We start from the raw sequence: 14567 nt of genomic DNA, 5'->3' as shown, positions 1-14567 counted from the left end.
TTTTTATTTCGTACTACATTTCTCTCAAGCCTTAAATTAAATATTTCGTCCTTATCGTTCCCACGTCACACACTAAAATATGCTTATTTTAGTGTGTGTTATTTATTATGGCCTGCTGGCCAAAATCATTTTTCTCTTATTAGTTTTAGATACTTAATAATAGCGTTCTCTATGTACTAAATAAAAAGTTGAGTTTTTTATCATTCTATACATTACAGTAAGACATAAAACGTATTGGAAAAATAATGACAAACCCACCTCACACAACAACATAGGCGAGTGATTATAGAGACAATTAAAAACTATGTAATAATTAACGTTTAGTTTTAATTGAATTTTTTATATAACTGTTAAGTCTTTAGCATTATAATTTATTACATGATTATGTCCCACAGGTTATCGCTACTTTAAATCTAATTTAACAAAGAAATGTATAATATTGGAATTAAAATATTTATTTATATAGGTATATTAATGACCGTCAGTATTGCCGGTTCTCAGTGTAGAACGGACTAGAAGATTTGGGAACAAATCTCAAAGTATTTGACTGGTGTTTAAAAGCACCTACAACATCATGAGTTTGACATCTTAGGTATAGCCTGTGCGGAAAGATGTCGTGGTATAAGCTAAAAAGAATTAGTTCGTATAAATCTCGGTTATTCGCTTATTCTGAGTCTTGTACGTCAAAAGTATATTAGGTTTTGACACATGGAAATAGTAGTGTACGCTAAATCTAGTTTTATTAATAGTAATAGTATAATTCATTGGTTTAATAAATAAATTAATAGTTCAATAGTTAATTCATTCACTTATTTATTTCAAATTCAAACCTAAAATATTTAATTTAATATTATATTTTGCTTCGTCTTAATTTTTCGAAAATGTTAGAAAATTAGTTAAGATTCAATTTATATATATTATACATATTCCAGGTGTATTAGAGAATGACTGTTTTTAAAATTATATATCACTACGCCTTAAAGTTACGTTCAAAGACACATGCAAACAAATATATATTAAAATATAATATATATAATATTATATATATTAGTTTGGGGTAATATATTTACTAACCTATATAAACTTAAGTAGTTAACAAAAAAATAAGTAAAAGGAGTAACCATAAAGAAAATATTTTCCCAACCGCTTTAAAACAAACAAAACCGCTCCTCCTTAGGATGTCACATTGCAGATATATTATGGTTAAATACGTTTAAAAATAAAATTAATACGTACTACTAAAACCTTTTTAGGTCTGGGCCTTAGAATTATTTATCTGTTTTTTTATTATTCGTCAAAGTAATTGGTAAGTAGGTGCCGTCGTTTTTGGGTCTAAGACAAGCCGGTTTCCTCACGATATTTTTCGTGACCGTTCGAGCGAATGTTAACTGCGCACAGAGAAAGGAAGTACATTAGTACACAGCTGGGGATCGAACCTACGATCTCCAGGATGAGGGCCGCACGCTGACGCCACTAGGCTAACACTGCTCATAATAAAATTACATTTAATTAACTTAATAATACATTGTTGTTTAATACGTTTTAGTACATTTTAAAGTCATTTAAAAATAATAACTTGAAATTATTTCCGAATATTGATTTAAGTCTTTCTAACCTAACCAATGGCTTCACCGCTTATCATTAATCAAAACATATCAGCCGTATATCATATTAAACATTCACCGGAAATGCTACCGGATAATCTAGATGTAAAGATTAATTAGTTCTTCGAAACAATGCTGACAATGTCCTACAAGTTCCGTCGCGATTCGCCAACTCATCGGCCCAGCTGCTTGACATAACAAATGATTGGCTATTGTGTAACTTACAAAATCATTGGTTATACGGAAATTTAACTAAAAGTTAAACACTTAATTGTTAATGATTGAGTGAAATTATTATTGTCATATTAATTGCAAAATTATATTTGACATATTCCGCTGGATATTATATTTTTTATTATAATCATTAATTATTGCTAATTAATACAGGCTATAGTATAAAATAAATATACAGACCTGCGAACGAAGACTGCTAGTTATGATTATTAATGAAAAACAACTCATTAGATGTTTTTCATGTTCCACATATCAACACTAACGATGCAAAACTCAGTTTTGTATCGCGTAGCGCGGTTACAACGACCAATATTTAAGCTTTGAGTTGTTTAAACTATCGCGGAATATGGTTCAAATGTGTATTAGGAGTTTCCATAGCGCAATATCACCTGCATCATCAGCATACCCTCACTTTTACACCATCATACATCACAGCCAAATTATGTATTACTTCCCATTTGTAAATTGAACCTTTTTGTCAATATTATGTATACCTTTGTATACATAATATTGACTATTGCTACATTTTTAGTGTATTTACGTGTTTGTATATATATTTTTTTGTTATCAACGAAATAAACTCAAACTCAAACTCAAAATAACTTTATTCATATAGGTAAATAAGTATACTTATGAACGTCAGAAGAGAAGTTAAATTAATTGTAAATTTACATTTACCACCAGTTCGCAAGTCAAGGGCGTCGAGCGGGTAAGAAGAACTGGCAAGAAACTCTCCGCCACTCTTTTTCGCCAAGTATTGAGTCATACAAATAAATAATAATGTAACGTTTGAAAAATGCATATTTATTGCATTTATTCATTATTTTTCTTTATAGGAAAGCAGGCGAACAGCCTTCTGAGCTCACACGTCTCCTATTTTATTATGTTATAAGGTTTCCCGAATCCTTTATGGAATGCGCATTTGTGCACTTCAGATATTGCGCAAAGAAACCTCTATATGCACAAAATCCAGGATTTTAAGACACAACCTGCGAGTGAAACACTGCATGAGTATTGGAATTTTAAGTTAGACATTTTTTTTATTGATTCCTCAATCCTGATCCTACAAACTCATCGCATTGAAGCTTACAGGACAGGATAAAAATATTAAAGTAATGAAACATTTGAAATTGTCTAAGAATATGTATTTTTATTTGTTATACGTTCCTTATAGTATGGGTAAAGCCGAGAACAGCTCGCTTAGTAGCGATAAGTCCACCTTCTTGCTATTTACGGCTTTTGTAATGCAATAAAGAGATAAATAAATATAAAACGTTCCAATTTCATTAAGATTTTATCACCGTTTGCTTATGCTAATAATTTGATTATAGTTAAGATATTCATTAAAATATTCTCTAGAATATTAAAGATATCATAACCGACGAGCATTCATGTAGAATATCATGAAGTATGTCACATACGTGGTCCCTGCTTTAGGGAAAACGGGATGAACATATTAAAAAAAAGAATTGGTAATAGGCCAAATTCTAAAAAAGGCTTGCCATAAAAATGAAATAGCTTAAAATAATAATATAGTTCATAAGTTAGTAGTTAAGTTTAATATAGATAGTAAAAGGTCACAATTTTGGTAATATTTTAATTATCCTTAAATCTCTGGCACAGAGCAGGCGGAATATAATAAACAGCTCAAATATCGTCTTTCCTCCAAATTTGATTGTGCTCCCTTTGGCTTCTTGGGCCGTGAGGTTCAAGTGGACAGGCGCTAATTAAAGGTTTAAGTTGGCGCCTGGTAGACAGTACTGGTGACTCCAGAGCTATTGCTTTCCTCGCTCAACACAAGTATCGCAATACAGCAAGGAAATACTGGCAGCGTTATAGGTACACTGCCACAGGGACCAAGCTTTTTAAGTTTATTTAATTTTTCTACTTTCATTTTTAATTACTTTTATTTTTATTAGGTTAAGAAATTTGTAAATACTGTATATGTGAGTGTCATGTTTAGGTTTTCTTCCTATTATATTTTGTAAGCTTATTTTACTGATAGATAAACCTACTTCCCGTTTATCCTCACTTTTCTAAGTTTAGTAGACTTTGCTTGCTTTAACATGACTCTGAGTTGAGACCTTAACTAATTAAATGTATAGCCGTTAAGTCTTTGCATTTCAAGATTAATTAATCTAAAACCCTTCTGTACTTAGGCAACTAGCAGTAAATGTTTTAAACGATTTCTAGGCATTCATGTTATAAATTTAAAAAATAAAGGATATTCGAGGTGAAAATTCAATGATAACTTTAATGATTTTCTAAGTTAGCCGGCGGAAATATTAAAAATTTATTTCCACCGGCAATTTATTGTATCTTTTGAAAAACAATTTTGTAAGTTACTTTTTTATCAAAAAGCTTCTGACAAGATAAAATAATATGCAATAGGTGTCACGAGATTTTGATTATTGTCTTCGTTTTGTAAATTCTAACCGTTATATTTTCTAACGGGAAGCGTTTTTGTAGTTTTAATGCCAAAGGATTTGAAGTACATACTACCCATAGACACATAGTCAGGAGGTTTTCCACCGCCGGATAACTTTGCGAGCCGTAAGTCAAATTAGTTTGTGTCAAGAACTTTTTTAGAATTTAAATATTTTAACAATTTAAGAGCCTAGTCTCAATTGTTGACTGTCAACTCGTGACCGATACATGTTGGCCGGTTTTTATAACAGAAATACGAATCGTAATCCGTCTTTTTTTAGTATTTATACTCGTAATAACGTGTAATTCGCGTATAATTTTATAATTGATAAATTTTTGAGCCCTATTTCATATAGTTTAATATATCTAGCAGCATTAATGAATAGAAAAATATTATATTCTTCTTATATACATATCAAACATTCTTCATAAAAAGACATGCCGTCGGGAAATGTTAATGAAAATCTTTAACATAAGTTAGATATTCACTAATTATCAATGTTTCAAATAACAGAAAAATATGTGTTTTCTTTGTAGAAATCAACATACTTCATAGAAATTTATTTATGTTCAAGTCTTATTACAGATCCCTAATATGACTTAAATCATTGTTCGAACATTTTAGTCATCTTAAAATAATTTCGTATTTCTTTCAGGGTAGTGGCTGGATTAACTTGATTAATATATTTTCCAATAGGAATCACTTTCAATTCCCTAACAGTTCTGGCGGTTTGAGTGTCTCAAATAGTTTTTAATGCACTACTATATGTGCAATTGACACTTACCATTTGGTGATATATTAAGAGGCTGTGTGATCGCCGCTGGCGCCGGTGCCGGCTCCATCTTCCAGGACGCGCAACAGGAGGCCGGCGAGAAGTCTGTTGGGCCCGAGCCCGCAGAAATCAACATTGTCGAACCGCAAGCATAAGCAAGTACTATCTTCTATGGCATAGGCACCAAGCTCACAGTTCACGAACTAAGTCCACAAAGCGCTACGCAGTCACGCGCTCACACGAAGCTCAGCGAGAACACTGAAGTGCGCGCTTGCCCGGCGCGCCCACTCGCGCGCCTACTGCATTAGCACGCCTTTAAAAAATCTCCGCCAAACAATAACAAAAAACTACCTCCACTTAATCCAGAGCCTCCATCCTCTCACTCTAGCGCTGTTAATTCGATTTCCGAACGCGTCAAATCCACGGCAACGCTCGATTCATTTACAGCCTTCCGTCCTGTTCTGAGCGTTTTTGTTCAAACGCCGCCGCAGATTACAACCTTAACGCCATGACATAAGACTGAGTTTTCTATATAAATACGGGGGCGGCTAGGATCTTTTGCAGCGGACTTATAATAAAACCACTACTCACACTCGTTCGATTCAGCCTAAGCATGAGGTGTATGAAAGGGACAGGTGCTGTACCGCTTGGTGGCAGAATTACAGTAGTGAGCACAGGTGATCTTTCACGATTTCGACAGAAGGTGTTAATGTATACCTCTCTCGCTCTGGTATATGGTGTTTTGTTAAGGCGTCCTGAGACGACGATGTAAATGAAGGCCGTTCATTAATTAGAAGTATACTTAACCATGCTTAGGATTCTAATGGTAGTCGTTTTAATTAGGGTGGTATGTACCCTATGTTGATTTAGTTATAAAAGTATTTTGTTAGGCGCCATATGTTGAACGGAGAATAAAAATCTGGATACCTATAATTACATGGACATGTATTCTCTTTTATAGAATGTTAAATACTCGATCAATGCAAGGTTTAGTTATAACAAGCAAGCGCCTTCAACTTTGTTTGCGTTGTTTTTACCACCAAAGACCGTGGTCTTAGCGCGGACTTTTAACATGATATATTTCATCAAATAATAATTTTAATACCTTTAGTAACTTTTACAATTTTCAAATATTCAGTCATTAATACATTTAAACGCCGACTAGTCTCTCATATATGGAAAGCTTCCATGCTTAAATTGCGACCAAGAAACGAGCAGAAAACAAAATTCCCGGTCCTTAGCTTTTATTTTATAAATATTGTTATTATCAGGCTTCGTAACTCAGAGGATTTGAGGTTTCCTGAAAAAAAAAACCGCCGTCCAGAGACAAAAAATATTTTTTCCGGTCTTTTAATGTTTGTTACGTTTCCGTTAAGGATTTTATCAGAAATTCGATTATAGGATAAGATACACGAACAGACTCTTCCTCTAAGGATTTATATAGATCATATTTATAATTGCAAGACAGATGTAATTGCCGGAAGGTACCGAAATGCAACTGGTATATACAATTTCTTTGCAGGCTCTTTAATTTGTAGTAATTTTGATTCATTGCGGTTTCCGTTTGCGGCACTCTGAATATTTAACTGATAAATGTATTTAACTCTTACAAAGGGATTTCTTAATATAGTATGTATGTTGTTTTTAAATCCGATACTTTTCGTATAAAGGAGCTTTTAATTGGACAAATCAAGATATATTTATACATTTCTATTAATTAATTTTCCATATTCCATAATTATAGTATAATAATGGGACACTGGGGTAGGAAAATACGAACCTTTAAGAGTCGCACATTTCACTATTAACTTTATTAGACGTTCTAGCGTAATTATATGAAAATCCGTGTAGTTATCGATACCGCCTATATATTATGATAGAGGATGTTAGCAGTCTGTGACAAATCTTTGTTTTTAATTTATGTTATTATTATTAATTACTTAAGATTTCATGTGGAACATGGTGTAATGGTTGCAGCTCCTCACAAACGTTGTGTGAAACAAAAAAAACTTAGCGATTAAAAAGAGTGGCGGAGAGTTTATTGCCAATTCTTCTCTTCCGTTCTAAGCCCTTGATTTGAGAACTGGCAGTAAATTTAAAATTAGAAGCATTTAATGTATGTATCTTGTTTTGACGTTCATAAGTGTACATTTTGTTACCTATATGTATTAATGATTTTAGACTATAGATATATATAATAGTATATACCAGTGGCGAAGCCTTGAGCCTAGATCTGAGCTTTAGATTTCTGTATCCGTGATCATTTCTAATGGGTAGGTGATCAACCCTTCTGTGCCTTACACGCACCGTCTGAAGTCCTTCTTTCTGAAGGCATGATTTCCTCACGATGTTTTCCTTCTCCGTACAAGCGAGTGTTATATGCGCGCATAGAAAGTCCATAGCGTTGCGTGAGTTGAACGCTGAAGCCACTAGGCCAACACTCTCAACAACAACAACTGTACTTAATGTAACTAATATTATATATTTTTTTAAAAACACAATATCTGCTCTGCTTAAAATTAGCAAAAGAAAATTTAGTTTATTTTTATGTAACAGGAGGTAAACGGCCAGTAGGCTCGCCGCAGGTACGTTGCCGGCCTTTTAAGAATTAGTACGAACTTTTCTTGAAGGGCTCTAAGTCAAATTGGTTCTAAAATACAGCTATGGGCAGCTGGTTCCACATAGTGGCGGTGAGCGAAGAAACGCTCAGTTGTGGAACTACGGACGTGGAGTTGTTACGGTATTTTGTATTCTGCCTCGACGTCCGATGATAAAACTCAGCTGCAGGTATTAATCCGAACAACTTCTCTGAACACTATCCATGTTAACTGCAGTTGAAGATGCAAAGAGACCCAACATCTATACGCAACTCCAAGGGATCAAGCCGCACCGTAAGTGTCTGGTCGTTGATGATTCGAATCGCAATACTGTTATAGTGACTCTTTTAGACATTTATGTGTTAAAATAATTTAACAAAAAACTGTATCTCATCTTAGTTTCTTGTATATGACGTGTGTTATGTTATTTACGTATTAGTACAGTGTGTTAATTCTACATAGATATATGATTAATTAAAAATAATATCACATTTAGATCAAAAGTTACTAGACAACTGTATATACAAAGACAAAATTTCTTTAATCAAGTCGCCCAAGTCGGTTTTGAGTTGCTGTTAGAAGCAACACTGATTTTCAAGACGCATCTTTTTAATTGATAGTGAAGATCCTTATCTTAATGATTAAAATTGTATATTTTAGTTCGCTTAATAAAAACAAATAGATATTTATGTATATTTGTCCATTTCATTATGAATATTGTAACAACACAGCCGTGTAATATATTTCAAATTAAATTAATTGAATTTTCTAAAGTCTACATAATTAAATATAAGTCTAGGGAAAGCCGGCCTTATAAGAATTGATACATTTTCTTGGACGTTAAGCGACGGGCAAAAGTTCCACGTAGTGTTAATCACGTGCTGTAATATAACCCGTCCTGGGTTTTAAACCTACAGTTAAGAATCGCTTAAGCTATTTAATGAAACAGTATATATTTATATGTACTGTGGTGTCAAGGAAAGGCCAGAAGACATGGCGACAAAAGCTAAATCTCTCAAAGGACAGCACCACTAAAATGCCCGTCTCACCACCTTTACAAAACACTCGCTCTTGCTAATAAATAGCTAGGCTTAATATCAAATAATTGTTCTATAGCACAAATTAGAAATGTTTTATACATTAATTGAGCCAAAGTTGGTTGACTTTTTCGTTTTGGACAGGCGCCGCAGGATTTAGTGGCGAGATAATGTGTGGGCGTCACATAATGAATATATTTATATGTCGTTCGCGCCGGCTTTTATCTGACAGCCGACAGGTTACTATCGGAGAACCACTGGTGTACTATTCGTAATAACACTTTATTCTAATAATAGTGATTTAAGTACTTCCATTGATTATTCTCATCTGTATTCCACTTAACGATTATTTGAATTATGTAAGGGATATTGACACAAATAGTCTAAGTTGGTTGTGAAGCGTGAAGTTGGAATTGGGACTTTAAAATCTAAGCGCGTCTTGTAAGGTTTGCCAATACTTATGCCTGATAATAATAACAAAGCGGTTATTTGTTTTTTTATAGAACAGGGGGCAAGAGGCTCACCTGATGTTAAAGTCAAAGTCAAAAATCATTTATTCATATAGATAACACAATGTACAGTTATGAACGTTCTCAAATCAAGGGCGTAGAACGGAAGAGAAGAAATGGCAATAAACTCTGCGCCACTCTTTTTAATCGCCAAGTATTTTTAATTTTGTTTGTTCAGTACCGCCGCCCAATGCCAGAGGGCTCGCGAGTGGGTTGCCGGCCTCTTAAGAATTGGTGCGCCCTTTTCTTGTGCGTGTTGATTGTCCATAGGCGGCGGCATCAGTACGCATGAGCCTCCTAACCGTTTCCCCTATTGCATTTAAAAAAAATACTGACGAAACTTTATGGTCTTAATATTTTTTTTAAAATATATATATATATATATCTAGCAATACGTATGTATCTTTATTAACATACAGGTTTATGCTACATGCACCGGCAACCTTGGGGTTACATACTTGGTGATATCTCAATGCCAGTAGGCTTGCGAGTGTTACATCTCGAACCAGGCTGTGAAATCTCATATTAAAGCAACTGATTAATAGTATGTGGAAGCGTGGAAGCTGTTAATTTGTAATTCTCAGAGACAAGACAAAATATACCAATTCTTAACAGGCCGGTAACGCACCAGAGGCTCTAGCATTGTGGGAGTCCATGGGCGGTATCAGTTATGACATAGACTTCTCCTTTAAGAGTGGAGCATCAAGTACAGCACCTACTTACACGTACATAACCTAAAGAAATAGTTCAATATTCTTTTTTACAATTCCATATAAAATAGATAAATTATGTAAATTTAAGGCATATTTGCAAAAAAAACCCTTCACTGCTTGAATAACAATAGAGTGAGGTGTCACCAAAGAACAACTAACACCTTACATATGCACATGCCCAACCAATACAACAAGATCTCTCTAACCCTTTACAAAGCCTAGATATTTCAATGTTTTTACGCGTACTATAGATATGTATAATGTTGATATAATGGGTGTAAATTTAGTTATTTTGTCATTTAAATAATGTGTAGGTGAATTATTTAAATTTTAAATATATTTTTAGATAGCTTACATAGCTTTTAGCTTTTAGCTTAGCTTAGGATACATCCTTTCGTAGTTTAAATATACACTCAGAAGTCTCACCTGATGTTATGTGATACCGCCGCCCATACACTCATTGCCAATGGGGACACCAGTGCGTTGCCGGCCTTTGAAATGTGTATACTCTTTTCTTAAAGGAATCTAAGTCGTCCTAAATAAGACACATGTTCATTAATTGATTTATCTTTTTTGATGAATTGTTTCACGTTGCAACAAAAACAGATGACATTATTTTTATTTTTATTCTTGAAAGTGTTAAGTCTAATATTAAATTAGTACAGGCGCTGATTGAAGATAATACCGTAGAGGTCAGCGCTTCCCTCCTGTGTTTCTTCTGTAGCGACAATCTACCACTACAATCACGCCGATAACGTGATCTGAAACGCTCGAATGAAGTATTCCCGCTAATGTTTTATACAATTTATTGCTCTTAGCCACTGGAGCTTTCTGGTCTGCGACTGTCCGTGAATCCTGTCCCTTAAGATCGAAGGATGCTTCACTTCCGATAGCTTTGACTGAACTTATAAGCATTTGGAAAGAGATTCCAAGTTAAATGCAGTTTTGCAGCTAACATTAACTAAACTTATCAATGCTCATAGTTACATAATAACTTTGGAAATCGAAATAAATCCTGTTTTTTTTATATTAAAACCCGCATCTTTCTACCAAGCGATCGAGCAGCCTTTTAAATTAAAGCAATTATACTATTATGTAGCTAACTGGAATACGTTAGCTGAAAGTGTGGGTATGTTTGTGGGATGTGATGCGTATTCAGCTCAAACAAGTCCAGACTTAAACAGTGTTAGTTGCATTAAAATATTACATTATTTCACAGAATTCCTAGCTCCAAAACCAACATTGTATAAGCTACTGTAGGTTCAGTATGTATGTCATATAAAAATGAATAATATATAATGAATTACAATTATTATCTTAGCCAACACTACCACGTATCTAGATAATGTGGCCGTGCAAGATTCGTCGTGGTCGCAGTAACAAAGCCTTCGCCGGCATACGTCCTATTTCCATTATAATGCGTTCAAAATATTTGTGCCATATATCATAGACCACCCAAACGCCAGTTGACATACGATCTGACATCTACCTGCTAGAACAAAACGTATTCTTTGGCTCGCGTGATTTTTTTCTTAATTGAAAAAATATCCTTTTTATTATAACAAGTAGGTTTTTATTAGTTATAAATAGGGCTGTATTATATTGGTCCTCTAAATTGTAAAGAATTCATTATTGCAGCTCCTTATAAGCCCTTCTTGTAGTTTAATACATTTGGATAATTTAGTTACATTGAAAGAACTGTTAGTTAGGTAGTAGTGTTTTATTATACGTGTTATGGTATTACCATTGACGTAAGTTATTGTCGACGACAACATAGTCGGGAAATTATCTAGAAAACATTACAAAAATATTTGGGTCAAGTATGGAGTCGGTATTCAAATATCTAAAACCATACACTGTTACTTCAAAGAGAACAGGTAGTTGCGATGTAGTTCTATTTGATGATCTTCAAGTTCGGGCGTTGCAAAGGGGGTATCTTTAACGGGATTCGCATCAGTCTCGATATCGCTATTGGAAGTTTGAACTGTGTTCCTTTGTTTGCTACATAATCTTTTAATTACTACACTTTTATTTTAATTTAAGCAGACCTCACCAACTTTCGGATTCGCCAGGAATCACACGCAAGTAGTATTTCATGTAATGTTATTAATAATAATAACCTAATGAAAGCGGGGCAAGAGGAGCAATGTCGGCCTAGTGGCTTCAGCGTGCATTCTTGAGGTCGTACTTTCGATCCCAGCTGTGCATCAATGAATTTTCTTTCTATTTCACATTCTCTCTCTCTCTCTCTTTCACGGTGGAGGGAAACATCGCGACGAAACCGGCTTGCCTTAGACCCAAATAGTCGGCGGTGCGCGTCAGGCACAGAAGGCCTATTCGATTAAAAAATTATCATGAAACAGATATCTAAAGCCCAGACCTAAAAAGGTTGTAGCGACATTGATTTGTTTAAAATTAAACAAGCAATTCAATCTTTAAAGTATTTTAATATATTGTAAGCTGACTATAATGATTCATCCACTCTCGTTCCCGACCTCACTAGGTCGGAACGCACTCGTTCTAACACCTGTGCTCCAATTTGTCCTTGTGTTTTTATGTAAGATAGGTTTTAGCCCGTTTAAGAGGAGAATGTCTCTGGTTATAAGGAGAATGTGTGAGGCCTAGCGCCGTAATTTTTTACTATTACCAACTATTAAATATTTAGAAATCAGAAAGTTTATATTATATTATAGTATATATTTTACGCTTGTACACGTCATGATTCTCTATGGCAGGCGACGACAAAAATGTTTTAAGATACTCCTGGCGTAGGAACATTGTCTAGATTCAGTGACTTGTGGTAATTGAAAATATAATATTTATAAAAGTGTAAACGTCACGCAAAGCCGTATATTCTGTTAAAATTTTTACGACTACCTTCTTGCCTTAAATATAAGTGCTTTTAAACACGAAACAATTAGTGGGTCAAGTAAATAAATCATTATTATAATTTAGAAGCCTTTCTTCGCGAAAGTACCTTTTTGACATTTAAACGTAAACCAATAGATAACTATTGAGTAACAAGTACATACTTAGGAGTGCATTAATGTATCAATTGAGTGTCTTTAACAATGTCCGATAGAGCATTATAGTTTGCAGTGTCAGTGAGCGGGCGTGGTAATGGGCGGGGCCGACACAGCCGCGCCCTCTACCGCAAACGTGGCTCACCGCATCCGAGCCGTATTACCATTCCAAATTTAAAATAAGAAAAAGGTTGCATGAAAATAAAATAACTTCAAATGCATCTTAACACAGAGGTTATGTTTTGCAAAATTCAATAGTTGACTAAGCCTCTGCGAATTCTCTTAACAAATATCAGGTGTATCGTTAGTAGTTCTGCGATCAGTTTTACGAATTGTTAAACATAAAAAATTGGTTTTTTTTTAATCCGTGGTGGAAATGTATTTGCCAATTGCCTACCCCCGCTACAGGGATATGTGGGACTCACATCATATTCACTGCTCTTCATCTGTATCTATATCCTACCAGGATATAGGCACAACACATATATATATACCTTGTATCGTATGATATACATTCTTGAAAGCTTGAAAGCTTTAGAAGTAACCCACTATAAGACTATGATTCAGAGATTAGGATAATCTAGAACTCGTATCAAAATCGTATAAGGCATTCGGAAGTCATAGTTACGTAACAACTTCTGTAGGTCAAGAATCCCTGTCTCAGTCGTCGTGAGCATTACTTCTCGGGTCTCTTGTCCAAGATCTATAGATTGACATGCAAGTCTTATCTCAGCTTAACGAAACAGTCACTGAAAAATATCTGCCCTAATGGTTGACAAATTTATTTTCGCATTATTAACAATCAACCAGACAGACTTTTCTTTTCGTATCTCGAAGCATTTTACACTTAATTGAATAATCAACGAATCATAATTGTCATATGTAGATTTTATAGTATAAAGAAAAAAGTTATTATAATTGCAAAGATAGCTTCACCGTTTATAGTTTTAAATTAACATAAATTTTTAAGTGTTTTATAGTGCGTTCCAAATAATAATATTCATTTGTTTGCTCTGAATTATATAATAGATTACGCAATTTCGTGAAAGCACAACTATCATAAGCAAACAAGTAGATAGATTCTACAGAGACGAACATAATGTCGTAGAACTAATAAATTAATTGTTAATTCATTTCACGTGAGAGATCTTCCTTAAATTAAGTCTATTAAAATTAAACAAATTAAGCCTTTTTTTATAGAACGGGGGGAAAACGGGCAGGAGGCTCACCAGGTGTTAAGGGAACCCATGGTATACCTGCAGGCTCGCGAGTGCGTTGCCGGCCTTTGAATAATAGTAATTATTCTCAACTAAGAAGACAGATTCCAAATGAAGTGTTTGCTTTAACTTACGTATAATTACTAAAAAATTATGAGAGTGTACCTTTAAGACAATTATCACCGTTGCCAAAAACATGACAGTACAGCATCAACCAGTTCCAATTTCCGGTTGCTTTCTGAGCTTGGCTTAGTTCTCGACTTTTCGCAGGACCTATCCGTAACGTAAAATCCTTTTCGTCAATATCAATCTTCAGAATCAATTTGTTATAAATAAACATTGTTAATTTTGGTATTTTAGTAGCTTTAGCCAAAATATATATTATATAAATAATATATACAAAAACATCTTAACATGAATAATTAATTAAAAT

The 14567-nt window shown here is 34.2% G+C and overlaps 1 protein-coding gene across 2 annotated transcripts in view; it reads right to left on the bottom strand.

The window, feature by feature from the left end:
* Positions 1 to 5282, bottom strand: part of LOC123715254 (paired box protein Pax-6-like) — a 51998-nt gene extending 46716 nt beyond the window's left edge. For both annotated transcript variants that reach the window (XM_045670200.1, XM_045670201.1), the window contains exon 1: positions 5051 to 5282. In XM_045670200.1, coding sequence (XP_045526156.1) covers positions 5051 to 5174 — 124 coding nt within the window. In that variant the 5' untranslated portion in view covers positions 5175 to 5282. The remainder of the gene's footprint in view (positions 1 to 5050) is intronic.
* Positions 5283 to 14567: the final 9285 nt, after the last annotated feature.

The sequence above is a fragment of the Pieris brassicae genome, chromosome 10, assembly GCF_905147105.1.
Source record: "Pieris brassicae chromosome 10, ilPieBrab1.1, whole genome shotgun sequence".
In the NCBI taxonomy this organism is placed as follows: domain Eukaryota; kingdom Metazoa; phylum Arthropoda; class Insecta; order Lepidoptera; family Pieridae; genus Pieris; species Pieris brassicae.
Note: the sequence above shows the minus strand (reverse complement) of the source record. Positions and strands in the feature narration are given on the sequence as shown.